Source organism: Crinia signifera, chromosome 4, assembly GCF_055691185.1.
Source record: "Crinia signifera chromosome 4, ASM5569118v1, whole genome shotgun sequence".
Taxonomy (NCBI): Eukaryota; Metazoa; Chordata; class Amphibia; order Anura; family Myobatrachidae; genus Crinia; species Crinia signifera.
In genome coordinates, this window is record NC_139220.1 from 119,208,972 (window position 1) to 119,223,738 (window position 14,767).

Genomic DNA, 14,767 nt, shown 5'->3' on the forward strand with positions numbered 1-14,767 from the left:
TCCGCCCCCCACATGTGTGTCACGGCTGAATTACCATACGTACGCCCAGCAATTTCAAGGGAACGCCCATGAAACGTGGGGAGTGCGCATATCGTAATGAGCCCAAACAGCCCTTCATGCCCCTCTCCACCCCCTGCTCGGATAGTTTCGACCGATCAATTTCTGCACGGAATTCACGCTGTGTTCGGACGTGTGAGGCATTTGCACATTCGCAGAAATGCCTCACTGCCTCAATGCCTTGCACAAACACAATACATCGGCCGTCCGACCGAACACGCAGCCGTCCGACTCAATCAGAATAAGAGCCAGTGAATCAACACCTACCAGTTATCCCTGTTATCATGTGTGGACTACACCCTTTATTAACTTGAACTGCACTTTCGGATCTTAGTGTGTCTTATGTAACTCGTGATAATAAAGTAAGGAGACATTGAGCTACTTTACAAATTGGGTCCAATTTAATTACATGCTGGGGGGGCAAGTTGCTGATGCTGCCAACGGCCCCACAACTATGGAGCTGCAAACAAAACTCTGCGAGTCACATTGGTATTGCAAGTACGCACATGAGAGTCACATGAAACTGAATCAACCCTATTAAGTGTATACTAATATATCTAGATAAGTGGAAAAAAATTAGATTTTCCCCAAATATACACAAATTCCAATCCTTAATGGTAATTGTAATAATTGAATTACAAAATGATACCGTAGCATTCATACCAAGAATTAGATGCATCATTGTGATTTTCCTGTGGTCAACATGGTCCAACCCTTATCTGTCCAATGCTGGCTTTCCATCTATTATAACATTGCACTTCTCACAAATTCAGTATAGCTTTACAAATCACAGGAGGATAGGTGTGCAATGCTACAAGCAGGGAAGAAAAGCTTTTGCTCTTGATCAATAATGTCCAATGAGCAATCAACCAATGTTTCCATTACAAAACAAGAAAATACATGTAAGATTAATCCAAGTTTCTATTTATTTAAATCCTCTGAATTCTTATGCTGATATACATTACATATATACAGTATACTGTATATATGTAACTGTATATAGTTTTCTGTTCATTGTAGATCGGCGATTCTCATTCGAGTTGGAAACAGTTTTATAGCTGTTGTCAGTTTCTTATTAATGGTCCTCTGGTATTAGTCATGGTTACAAAGCCAGCACTGACTCATTGACAGTACATTTATTTTTGACATAAGGTGAAATCAAATTAGCTTCACTGTCTCACTACACAGTGTCTGGCCTTAACATACCACACTAATATTACTTGTATTTTTTACCTAAAACTACGAGCCATGTTTTTAAAATACAAATTAAAATTAATATAAATGACATACAGTACACATCATCACATGTGAACATATACATAATGGTGATGTTTACTTTGCAACAATTGTACAGCTTTTGCTTCATACAGTGGGAAATATACTTTACATTTGTAAATGTAGTAATTTCTGCCTTCCCAACAAAGGCAAACCCTTATTTACCCGAATCGGGAACAGTACTCTACTGCTACTATGACCAAAGGGAGATGGAAGAGACAAGAGAGAGATGGATGGGGGGGGGGGGGGGGGGGTGCAAAATAATAGTTTCTTATATTGGCAGCACAAGTAAGTTCAACCTTTTACATGTTACTATGCAAACGACGGTGTTAAAACAACAGATATGTGATCCTCGGGTATCATAAATTAATGAATGCCATGGAAGGTGCCACGTTTAGGGGTGTGGGAAGTCTCCAAAAAGGAAAAAGGGCAGCCACTACATTAGTTTGGCTAAGTACTAGAGAGTGCATAGGCTGTACCCCTTGATACATTTCTATAGAAATTACTGCTAATGCGTGAATTATCATGTACCATATTAATAACAGCAATTCCTTGCAGAAAATAGACTATAGTCCTGTGCAGTAAACTGTAATATGTATAATCTATGTCAGGCATGTCCAACCTGCAGCCCTCCAGATGTGCTGAAACTACACATCCCAGCATGCATTGCCATCATTCTAGCATCCCCTTATAGAAAAATTGTGGCAAGGCATGCTGGGGTGTGTAGTTTTAGCACATCTGGAGGGCCGCAGGTTGGACATGCCTGATCTATGTGATCTTTAGAGGAGAAGCTGGGCCTGCAGCTAGTAAGACCCAATGGGGGCCAGTCCAACCCTGCATATGAACCATTACTAAGGAAGTATTTTGTGCTTGCGATTTAAATTAGAGATGTGCGGTACGGTTTTAGATTTACTCGGTTCTCAAATCTGGATCATATTGGCTATCGACTGTCACATGTTTTGGATAGCCAATACGATCCCAATTTGAGAACCGAGTAAATCCGAGTAAAACCAAATCCGCACATCTCTAATTTGAAAGCAAATCCCATCAAACTTTACATAAAACAAAGTTTTTCATATTTATACCTATGTCAATCAGTAAAATGGCTGAAGGTTATTATTCTTATAATAGCCAAATGGTCCAGAAGTTTGTTCATAATAATTAATAAGCAAGTGCGAATTGTAGTGTTTATGTGCTGCATAAAATACTCAAAATAATAACACTTTATGCAATCAAATGGCATAATCACACAGTAGATCTACACACAACTTAGAAGAAGGAGTGAATCTGGCTACATGCCCATGACACACACCAACACACCCATGAAGAGGTTCAGTTGGCTACGTCCATATTTACCAGCATGCCTTCATTGGATGTAGGAAGAACTGAATGTGCTCCGGGTATCACAGGGCTCAGTGATGCTCCTGAAAATACCAATATTACAAATGTTTATTAGAGAATTAAATTAAAAACAAAATGATCTTTGATAAAATAAGGTAGTTCTGATAAGGTGTAACTAGTCCTTTAATATTTACAAGGTATGAACACATTTTTAATGACCTACTATAAGAAAAGTAACTTTTCAGAAATAATATTAAGAGTGCACGACAATGTCATTGCACGTCACTGTGTGTGTGTGTGTGTGTGTGTGTGTGTGTATGTGTGTGTGTGGAAATAGTGGCGCTCAGAGTCTTGAAATAAGTTGTATTCAAATGGTGGTCACAAACATAGGGCCAAAGTTTAAAGTTATGAAACCCCTTTGTCAAGGCCAGTGACAAAGGTTTTGTGCCAGGCCGCACCCAAGATTTTGTATATCACACACACACACACACACACACAAAATTTCCATTAGGCCGGCACCCTCCTCTATCCCATTCTGGGAATACAGCTAGTGCGGTGCCAAGCCATAGTGCGGTGCCAAGCCATTAAAAAGCATACAGACAGTTCCAGTTGGCAGCACCCAGAGGGATTATCAAATAACAATCATGAAGGTACCATGTGTGCAAGCTTTCTGGATTTAATTCCCTTCTTCAGGCGGCATTCACTGAAATCTGCAAAACTGGTCAATATAAGGAATTTATTCCAGCGTTTCATATACTTTATTTATGAAACAATTTAATCAGGAATATGATTAATCAAGAATTTAAGGTATTATAATGTATTCCTGGTATTTATGTGCATATTATTGGAGTTCCACCGGACCTGGGACATAGGATGGTATTTTAGTATTATCTACAGAAGATGTGGGGCTGATTCAGCAGCAGTTGTAGTATTGCAAAAAATAGCAAAACTGCGACTGCATACTATTGCATTCTAGGGGCCGCCCAGCACAGGGCAGGGCTGGCCACCATAAAAAGGCCTGCATTGCAGAAATCGCTGGAATTATTGCGACTAGGGTTGAAAACAGTCCATACACGCCTGTGTCCCCCTAAATCAAACTGCAGTTGCATCCTTCTGGGATGCGATCTCATTATGACACTCGCGCTGTAGCCACTGGGCATGTGCGTAAGTGAGCTAATTGGCTGTTTGTGATTTTCATACTTCTGCATTGATTACTGGACCTTCGTTCTTATGATTTCCAGGAATTAGTATTTGTGGGTTTATGATAATTTTTGTCTACATGGCTGCAGGTGTTACTGAAGTTAGCAAATGACCAGAGATAAAATGTAACTAGAAAAAGGGGAATTTCATAATCCTGAAATCACAGAAAATGTTTCTGATGTGAGTCGTGTACTCTTTGCCACATGGTAATATCTGATTATTGAAACTAGCAGCATCATATTATTGATGAGTGTAACCTACAGTAGCTGTCAAACATGTGTTGTAATACTGGTCTGACGGCAGAAAAGTTACATAATAACATTAGAGACATTGCTGCGTGCGTGACCTTTACATTATAGCTGCCGTATGCTTGGGATTATTAAGTGAACTGGGAAGGAATGGTCAAAGCAATCTGCAATTTGCAACCAGCTGCCAAATTGGTCAAGTGTAAGACAAGGTTCCATTAAAAGACGATTTCCAAGATCAAATTTTTCGCTTTAGCATTTAGTCATTCTAATACTTATTATCTGTAGGTGTCATTACTGAATTTGCTGTCCCTAAAAAGTAATATTTTGTAATTAACGTGCTTCTAAAGAATTTTCATTTTGAAATAAAATCAGATTGAAATGAATGATTCAGACCTCACACAAACAAACAATAACCTAAGCCAGAGGCGTAACTAGAACGATGTGGGCCCCATAACAAGATCTTGGACGGGCCCCCCCCCCCAATGGGCATTGTAGGGCCAATGGGGGGAGGGGCGCCAGAAGAGCGAGAGAGTGTGTCGGGAGAGAAACAGTGCCAGGTAGAGTTGGGGAGAAAGACTGACAGAGAGGGTGTCGGGATGAGACAGGGTTAGAGAGAGAGAGCACAGGTAAGGGAGAGGGGTTGAAGACTTCCAGAGAGAGAGAGAGGAGATGGAGAAAAGAGAGAGGGAGGAAGAGAGGAGAGGACTAAGACTAGGGGCAGAGAGACAGGTCGAGTGAGAGTTTGGGCTCTGCCACTTTACCCCCATTACTGCTATTTTACCCCCATTACTTCCAGGTGCCGCTGTGTACCTTTTAATTACCCACCCCCACCCCGATACCCAGTAAATGTGCCGCTGTGTACATGGTGTGTACCCTCTGCACCCACCGAGTACTCACGATGCCTGCTCTCCACAGCACACCACCACACACCATCAGCAGCAGCATAGCGTGCACGGACTCTCTCCCACAAGGCAGAAAAGTGGCCGGGCCTGGGGCTCACTAATACCAGCAGCAGGAGCTGCTGCTGCTGCAGACCCGCGAGAAGGATGATGACGCTACTGTACAATCTCGCGGGTCAGTGCACGTCGGCGGCATCCTCCCCCGCCAGGCTTCTCCTCTGGCCAGCCCAGCATACTGCAGTGACTGATTCACTGCATAGACAGCCAGCCCAAGCCCTTCTTATTGGCGGTCACGGTGCAGGGGGTGCTTTCTTGCTGTCCATGGGGCCCGGGCCCCCCCAGCCGCCGGGCCCCATAGCAGCTGCACCCTCTGCACCCACGGTAGTTCCGCCACTGACCTAAGCGCTGGTCTGGATCTGATGGCAACAGACTTTTCTCATAAACGGTATTTTCCTTTTAAAAGATGTATATGACATGAAGTGATTGTGCTGCAGCTTCACTTTATGAGGCAACTGTAAACCTCTTTTAGCCTGAAATACCAATACAGGTACAACACCGATTTTCCGGCATCATCGGTTCCAGCACTGAGCCGGATTACAGATTTTGCTGGATTTTCAGTGGTGTACCCTGAATGCAGGGAGACCCCCGCAGCATGAACCCCACACAGCTTGATTCCTCCCTCCCCAACCCCCGGCAGCTTGTATCATGCTTACAAGCATCCGCAGCGCATCTCAGGCTCACCTCATCAGCTCGGCGCCGCCCCACCCCGCAGCGTGACTATGCTCTTCCACACTCCAATACACTCCCACTTCCCTTCTAAGCCCTTCTGCTGCTTCTGCTGCCGTCCTAAGCCCTCCCACAAATTATTCTACAGTTAAAACACATTAAATCCTTCCTTCCCCCTGGCACCCGATGTGTCTGGATTAAAAGAGGTTCCGGGTCATCGGTTCCGGAAAATCGGGGTTGTACCTGTATTATAATGAATCACTCCACCATATGAATGAAGTGTTGCTCAATCAAACAATTTACAACAGTCTATTTCTTTTGGGATATTTCCCTTTTAATAATACATAGTAAAAAATACATTCTTATAAAACAAAACATAAATATACAGACAATAATAAGAAATAAATGAATTATACATTATATAATTAGCTGGTAATGGCAATATGAATGGCTTGATATAATCCTTTTAACTGTATGGAGGTTTTTTAAAGGTATTTAATTACCACGTATTCAGTTTACCACAGATTACTTAATTAGCCCAAATGGAAAATGGCTATTGATAGCCAATCACATATAAATGGCTTGATATAATCTTTTTAGCTGTATGGAGGCTTTTTAAAGGTATTTAATTACCACAGATCTGAGGAAGCCGCTGTAAACCCACAGAGGCGGAGAAATGTGTATGATCCTTATGCTTGCGCAATCATTCGATAATCGAACAGATTGCAAATGCACTCTTCTATGTGAATAACCCCCACACTCAGTGATACAAAGCTCTAAAGGGTAATCTAAAAGCATTCTAATCAAATCAGTCAGAAATATAATTGCTCAAATAATATTTTGAACTCTGTAGTTGATCTGAAAAATCTGAAATAACATGCCTATTGTTTCTGCACAGTGCATCTTGTGTGCATCATTCAGTGCACATAGGTGCAGATGGAGGTGTTCTGTTGCCACTTGGAGATCATCTCTAAGCGCCGGGGATTCAGTTCTCGGTATGCTGTGAATGGGACCCGGGTTACTGTACCTGTTCACACTGCCTCTTAACTCATCCTTGACGTGTCTAGCCCTGCAAGCTACCCGGGTTGGATTCCCAGGTCACTGGACCCATGTTATTTATTTTTGGGGGACCTGACCTGGGACTAAGACAAATCAGCGATGTACTCACTAATTTCCGATGGCAAAAAAACTATAAATAGCAAAAAAGTCTACACACATTTTTAGTGACGTTCAGTTGTGATGTTGGTTTTCCAATATGTATTCTGCACAGTAGAATATTTAGTAAGTTTTCATTCATATTTTTATGTGTGGAATATTGAAGGTATACCTACCAATACAATATATTTGGGTAATTAATATTTTAACAAGTAAATTGTATCTGCATTAATTATATGTTTTTAGTATTGTTTAGCGTTCCTTTCTAAATGCAGCTACTAATAGGGACTGCCTTACATGTGTGCTGCATATTTGGCATTTGCAAAGAAAGATGTTTATATCTATGATTAACTTGACATTGGGTTTAGTATAGAGGAGATAAATATAAAACATATATGAAATATTTTGGGGATATGTGCTTCTGGAGCAGACATTGATCACTTCATCTTGGTGGATTCCTATCTAGTAAATGAAAACAAGCTGTGCTGTAAGTATAGGATACATGGAACGACGTGTTCAAATTAATACCAGCTGTGCCTGGAAGCTGTGATGAGGCTTTTTTTGGTCATTCTCAAAGAATGGAAATCCAATTCTCCATGCTAAAGCAACAGTAATCCTGTTTGTATCTGTAACTCAATAGTGTATTCGTCTTAAATCTGCCTGTTTCAGCATACAGTTTATCAAACTAGAAGAGGGTATTGTGGAAGGTCACTACTGGTCAGGTGAAAGTGGTCTCTGAAAACCCTTTCCAAAGCTTTGAAGTCTGGCATTTTGGTATCTTCATATCAGCTCATTTTCTGCTAATAATGTGGCACTTGGTATTATTTTTCTTTTGGTCTGTTTACCTTCCATGGGACCTGTTAAAGTTTCTACTACATTCTGGAACTTTTGCTTGAGCGTTTGGGTCAAGGAGCACTGCATGCTTTATTTATTTCACTGTCACTTTTATGCCCTCTCAGGTTCATAAGAAATGCACTCCATAGGCAGGATGTATGCGGTGTGAGACTGGCGGCTGTGCGGGATGTATGCCTGTCAGATTTGGAGGTTTTTTTAAAGGGGTAATCATTTACAAGGCGATACCATTCATCCTGCATTGTCGATGGACTTGCATTGGAATACATCCGGCCCAATATCTTTCTTTGAAAATTCAGTACTACATCGAATGCCCATGCGAGTGCAGGTCAAGATGATAGATTGAATATTTTTTATAAGTGTGTCTGAAGTTGTGCCGGCTGAACTGCTCTCCTTGGATCCAGAGAGCTCTCCAGTAGCAAGTGATATATGGATGCCCAGAAAACGCTGCCTGAACGGCCATAACACTAATGCTTTTATCCAACCACTCCCCATTGCATCTCAGATGCATGTGCATTAAGAAAACATTGACAGATGACGGGTGTGAGCGGGCATGGTGAACTACTTTTTCAATGACGGTGGCACCCTCCAGTGCGGGTGGAGGGCAGGTGCGGGTGGATGTGCTCATGGTGTTCCCATGAACACACTGGGCATTCCCATGGAAATTCAGCATTTACCGAGGGTGGGCAGCTGACCTCACCAGATGTCAGTTGCCCGCCCTTTTCCCGAAAAGGGTGCATGCAAAACTAAAGCACCTGACAGTGTCTTCTTTTTGCGTTTATATACCAAATGATTAGATGGTTGGTGACCATCGAATGATTTGGTCCCCGCACCCAATGCTGTGAATGGATGTTTATGCAAAACTTCCATTTACAGCCGTGGGGGGGGGGGGGGGGGGTGGTGGTGGTGTGGTGGCATTAAAATGACACGCAGCACTGTGTGTGAACCAGAATAAGGTCCTTAATTACAGTTATTGCCACAGAATGATGATAAATTAAGAAATAAATGATCCCATGAAATTCAAGACTCATATTGTCCCAGGTGTCATACTCTCTGATAAATAGTATAGTATGTAGTTGATATGCTGACAGTCCACAACCCAGCGGTCACAATCCCGTTGCCAAAATCCTGACTGTTGACATTACTGCCACCTGGAATCCTGGTGCACAGGGTCTTTTCTCCCAGGCCCCCCATCGCTCCTTTGTGGCAAGCAAAGCGAGCCACCATGCCCACAAGGAGCCTTTCTGCTCCCCCCTCTGCATTTTGGTGGCCAGATACAGCACTTCTGTTGGGATTGTGACTACCGGGTTCCCGGCTGCTGGCAAACCCAATAGTACATATGGTTAGTTTAGTATTGTGCTACGTGCTGCTTACATTATTATTTTATGAAAAGAATATGAAGCAATTATATGCATAGTGTGTATTATACAGTACATCTACTGCAAGATTATCAGAGAAGTGGCTACTTTTCTCCAACATAACTCATATTGCTAGTTGTTACAGGCTAAAATGCAGCTGTTATGGGGCAGTGCAAGATAGCATAAATACATGGAAATCTTTGTGCAATTAACTGCCAAAACCACAGGCTGGTGATCTAATACTCATGATGTATGTGTGTAAATATGCACGTAAGTATGTGTCAGCTTTTTCTAGTTTCACAGAGAATTAGGATGTTAGTTTTGGAAATACAAACTAATAATTATTAGAGGTAAATACTATACTGGCGTGCATTACTAACAAATCTTCACAGACAAACAAATTGTACAGAAATATTAAAATATATGCAGTATACCTAAATGAGCAGCATTTAATTGTGTCAGATTAGTGGGTGCCTGCAGAATCAAACTGCTGTTACTCCACCCTTTCTATACTCCCTCCATAACAGGAATGGCTCCACACTATTGCACACCCATTTTGTTGCTCACCTGCCTTTATCCAGGAACACATCAACATCCACTTCCACTATCAGCGTCTCTACAATTATAGGAACTCATAGCCTGAATATCTAGGGGAAAATGTAACAGGCTGCAAACTTTCAATTGCCAAAACCGGTTGTGTGATTATGACTTTTACCTTCATGTCTCAGGATGTAATAGCCCAAGCTGTAATAATAAAAGACCTTAAGGTCCACCCTTCAAAAATTAGTCTGGCACTGTTAAGATTATAGAAAATGTTGAAGTCCAAAGCATGTTGAAAAAGTCTGCAAACCAACCAGTCACATTACCCACTCCTTGTGCAGTGAGTGTGACCCAAAATCCTGCCTGTACCAACTGTGTTAGACAGACCCTACCCGAATCCGGATAAGGCACAAATGGGTCTTGGAGGTCTCCAGCATTCCACCTTAGACACTATTTCACGGTACAGGGACACACTAGTACTGGGCTGGGCAACACCGGCCCTCCAGATGTTAATGAACTACACATCCCAGGATGCTTTGCATTAGTTTTGCATTGTGGCCATGCTGGAACTGATGCAAGGCATGCTGGGATGTGTAGTTCATCAACATCTGGAGGGCCGGTGTTGCCCAGCCCTGCACTAGTAGTATCATGATATATATAGTGTATATATTGTTTATTAGATTAATTTTTTTAATTAGTCTTTTTGTGGTCACATTCTCTCATGCACCCTGTTTTAACTAAGACTCCATAGCTTATGTTAACCATTTCCCTAGATGATTAGTGACAGGTGTGTTGGTAACTGCTCACCTATAAAACAGTCTGCTGTGAGCTTTAGACCAGATAGCATGCCAGGAATCAAACATTGATGTGATAGCTATGTGTATTATAGCCATTTTCAGCGATAGTGTTAGGACCTGCAGAAAAGTGGGGTCCCGTGAAGGGGGCTGCAGGCTTAAATGCATTGATCAATTCATGAACCAAATCTCCACTATTTATTATAAGTTAATATAGTGTGTGCAGAGCCCCTACAATGTCTGTTTAAACAATGTGGTCACAAGCCATAGGGCACCCCAAAACTAGGAAAGGTGAGTGCCGATGTTTAGTGTGTATATATATATATATATATATATATATATATATATATATATATATATATTGCAGTATACGGCGGCACTCGGGTTTAATAAAAGCCCCATAAAGTCAGTACAGCCCTTCATAGGTAGACAGTACAACCCCCATAGATATCACAGCCCCCATAAAGCACAGCCCTTCATAGATAGATCACACAGCCCCCATAGACATTACAGCTCCCCCATAACATCAGCACAGCCCTTCCTAGGTAGACAGGACAGCCCCCTATAAAGCACAACCCTTCATAGATGGACAGAACAGCCCCCCATAGATATCACAATATCACAACTCCCCCACAACGTAAGCACAGCCCTTCCTAGATATACATCACAGCCCCCCATAGACATCCCAGCTCCCCCATAATGTCCACAAAGCCATATATAGACATCACAGCCCCTCATAGATATACAGCACAGTCCCCACATAGATAGCTGGCACAGCCCACCATAAACAGCACAGTCCCCTCATAGATAGTCAGCAAAGCCCCCCATATTCAGCACATAACGCCCCACCCAACAATTGATAGACAGCACAGCCCCACCATACTTAGCACATAACACCCCACCCCCCAAAGATAGTCAGCACAGCTCCCCTTACAGAACCTGCCTACAAGCAGTACTGTCCAGGCTTCCAGTGGCGGCTGCAGCTCTGTGACCTGCCATAACAGCAGTGAAAGGGCGGGGGCAGGCCTGGCGACACGGTGTCAGAAAGCACAGACTGTCAGAAAGCACATGCCCACATACTTTAAAAATATATATATCCTGGGCATGGAGGGCAGGCAGGGGGTCACTCAGTCCAGCTCAGTGGGCCACTTGTTGAAGATAAAAAGGAAAATAATTTGAGGAAGGAAATAACACAATACATTTTTAACAATGTATTAATTGATGAATATCAATTCACAAAAAAGCACCCCACTGATCCTTCTTTGGATGGAGTTTCAAAAAAGCTGGGAGCTACCCAGAGAAACGCGTCAGTCTACAGCATATTAAAAATCTATTGAAAATGCACTTTAGTTTATATACTAAAATGTTAAATTGCATTTACCATGACTTTTTTGTAAATATGGACTTATGCCCAATTTCACCTGATTCTGATGCATCAGGCAGTGAAGTCTGGCAAATTGCATGTGATTTTAGATCCGATGCGTGGCCCCGTACACATCGGATCGGAGACCCTAGATTGCAAGTGCTGCATGTAGGATCTGTCAGATTGGACAGCCTTTGGCAGCACTTGCTGGGATCACATGATCTATATTACACATTCAAAAGGACCACCCTTTGCCTCACCCTTTATATTTATTGGTTGACCAATGGATCACCATTTGGTGTCAGTTATATATTATTCTTGGTGTATACAAGTAATAATTGTAATATTATTTCTGTATAGGAGCCTACGATGGATTATGTAGCCACAAATGTACATGTTTATACACTACAGAAAATATTTTATTGTATTTTCCTTTTTAGTTCCCAGTTTTCCACGTCATGTTACTTTTATAAATGTTGACTCAACGAGTGTCACATTGCAGTGGAATAGACCAGACCATACAAATGGCTATCTAAAGAACTACAAAATCACAGTTCAGCTTCTTTCTAATGAGTGTAATGACCGGAACCATGGTGAATGTACTGAGACCAGCCAGGACTTCTGCTCGTATGGTGATAACTCTGTTGAGAAGACAATATACGGCTTGAAAAAATTCAGATGGTATAGATTTAAAGTTAGTGCCAGTACAAGCGCTGGATATGGTGCTTCTTCACCATGGATTAATATACAGACGTTATCTGGTCGTAAGTGAGAGTTTCCTTATAAGCACATTTGTAACTTAACTTTTTACTAATCACTAACAAAAATACTTTATCCATGAAGACACAATATATTGTCAATATCGTGACAAGCCTACATTAGTAACTGATACCAATGTTTATACATTTCTTTGGACCCCATTTAACAATGGTACTTATTACTATCAGCAGATTTTTTTAGTATTGCAGTAAGCCAGAAAGGCTGCTGCCGGAACCCCATTGTCGGCAATAGACGGGGTACGTGGTACAGGAGCAATCAGCAGAAAGCTAAGCTTAGAGCTGTTAGTAAAGTACTGAAGGAGGGAGTAACCCCTTTAGCGAGTGCTTAAGGGGTTGTGTATCATTGTTAAATGGAGACCTTCATTTAAAAAAATTAGAGTCTCTCCTAAATATCATTGTTGGGGTGAACTCAGTGATACCTGCCTTTACTAAGATGGGATGGCATTTATTATTCTTATCCAACAAGATTTCTATGCTATTGCATATTTAGCTGGAAATCTGAAATATAGAGTATGTCTTATTGGATTTAAGTTGAAATAATATCACTTTACATTATCTTATATTCACACTCATGTTTGGTTAACTTATAATGATTCACTAATCCGCAAACTAGTATCCTGATGGCTGGCAGACAATGTCTAGGTAGAGGGTCAATTGGTCGACACCAATAAGCCAACATGCAAAAGGATTACACAAGTTACTTTACGTAACACGTGGGCTCCAATTGGGAACGGTAGAGTTTGCCAAGGTTTTCGGTAGAAGAGTACTAATTGGAGGTCAACATGATATTGACACCCAAAAAAAGTTAAAAACTCATGTTGGCCTTTTCATGTGTCAACCTATTCCACGTTGATCCTTTGCTTAGGTCAATCTTTTGTCAATGTCAACCTTTTGTTGTTGACCTAATGGCTGTCCACCTAGAAAATGTCTGTGAGTTATACAACTCCCCTGCAAACTAATACATTATATTTTTGAATGTGAGATAATAAGACATTCCTATACACTGGAAATAACTAGATCACTGCATTATGTAATTATACTGTGAGTTTTATTCCGCTTGACTTCCTGTGTCCCATGTCAAGTTTTAAGCCCAAATGATTGGTTCCCCAGATTCCCTACACAGCGAGTACACTTTACAGCTATGGTAGTATCAGGACACAGATGAGTTACAGAGATGACCCTGACCTCTATAAGACCCAAATTCCTGTGCAAGGATAGAAGCATGTTAATCAGGAAATGATGCTTGTTAGTTACAGTAAATGCATTATTGTGGAAACCAGGACAAAATTATTTCTGATCGGAAGTGATTGGATTATGATAGAAGAGATGTTTCATCTACAGTCAGCAAATTGCTGTGATTTATAAGAGTTATGCCAATGTTTGTCTAACCATTTTAGCATAAAAGAAAAAGTAATAAATTAGATTTCCAGCAGGTTTAATGTAATATAATTTACAGTGCTTAGAATTTTTTTTTCCATAGTTTGGAAACATTTATAATCAGAATCATTAATTTGCAGCATTAGAAAGTATTACAGTTGTACATTTACTACAGTTAAGTGAAGAACTGAGATTATTTTACATCAGTTCTACATAAGAATTGCAATACAAGTTTCCTGGATATCAAAGTGCTGTATGCGCAAACCCCTGGCTTCGATGGACTGCATTGGCTGCAGTTCATACAAGCTGGCTAAGGCTGATGGTAAGGCAGGGAGTGGCTTCCTACAGGTAGCCAGCTATCTACTGATCGTACCCTGAACTGGCAGTCCCAATTGGATTACCTGTCAATAGGAAATCACTGCCAGTCACAGTGAGCCAGTTCAGTCTCACTGACATGAGCTGGGGTGGTGGATTTTACTGGTGGAGCTGCAGTCTTGCACCTATAGGTGAAATCTACCACTGGTCACTCTGCTATTTTATTGTGTAGTTTAATGAGAAAATTAGGAGATAAATGTAGGTTTACATGTTATTCAAACTGCAAACAAGCTGGAATTGTCAAAGTGACTGAAGCTCAAACTTTCCTTGGAAAGCAGCACAACTTTGCTATAAGAATAGAATATATAGTAAACTCCAAAACAAATAAACTATTGGGAAATCCTGAAGGGGGGGAATATGAACTGCAGTTAGGACAAAGACAACATTAACAATTGACTCTTTATCATGTAGAACAATGCTTTAAGGAT

At 41.3% G+C, this 14,767-nt stretch overlaps 1 protein-coding gene across 1 annotated transcript in view; it reads left to right on the plus strand.

Annotated features, from left to right (window-relative positions):
• Nucleotides 1–14,767, plus strand: part of PTPRQ (protein tyrosine phosphatase receptor type Q) — a 300,600-nt gene that overhangs the window by 207,802 nt on the left and 78,031 nt on the right. The window contains exon 45 of the mRNA XM_083182313.1: nucleotides 12,249–12,572. Coding sequence (XP_083038439.1) covers nucleotides 12,249–12,572 — 324 coding nt within the window. The remainder of the gene's footprint in view (nucleotides 1–12,248; nucleotides 12,573–14,767) is intronic.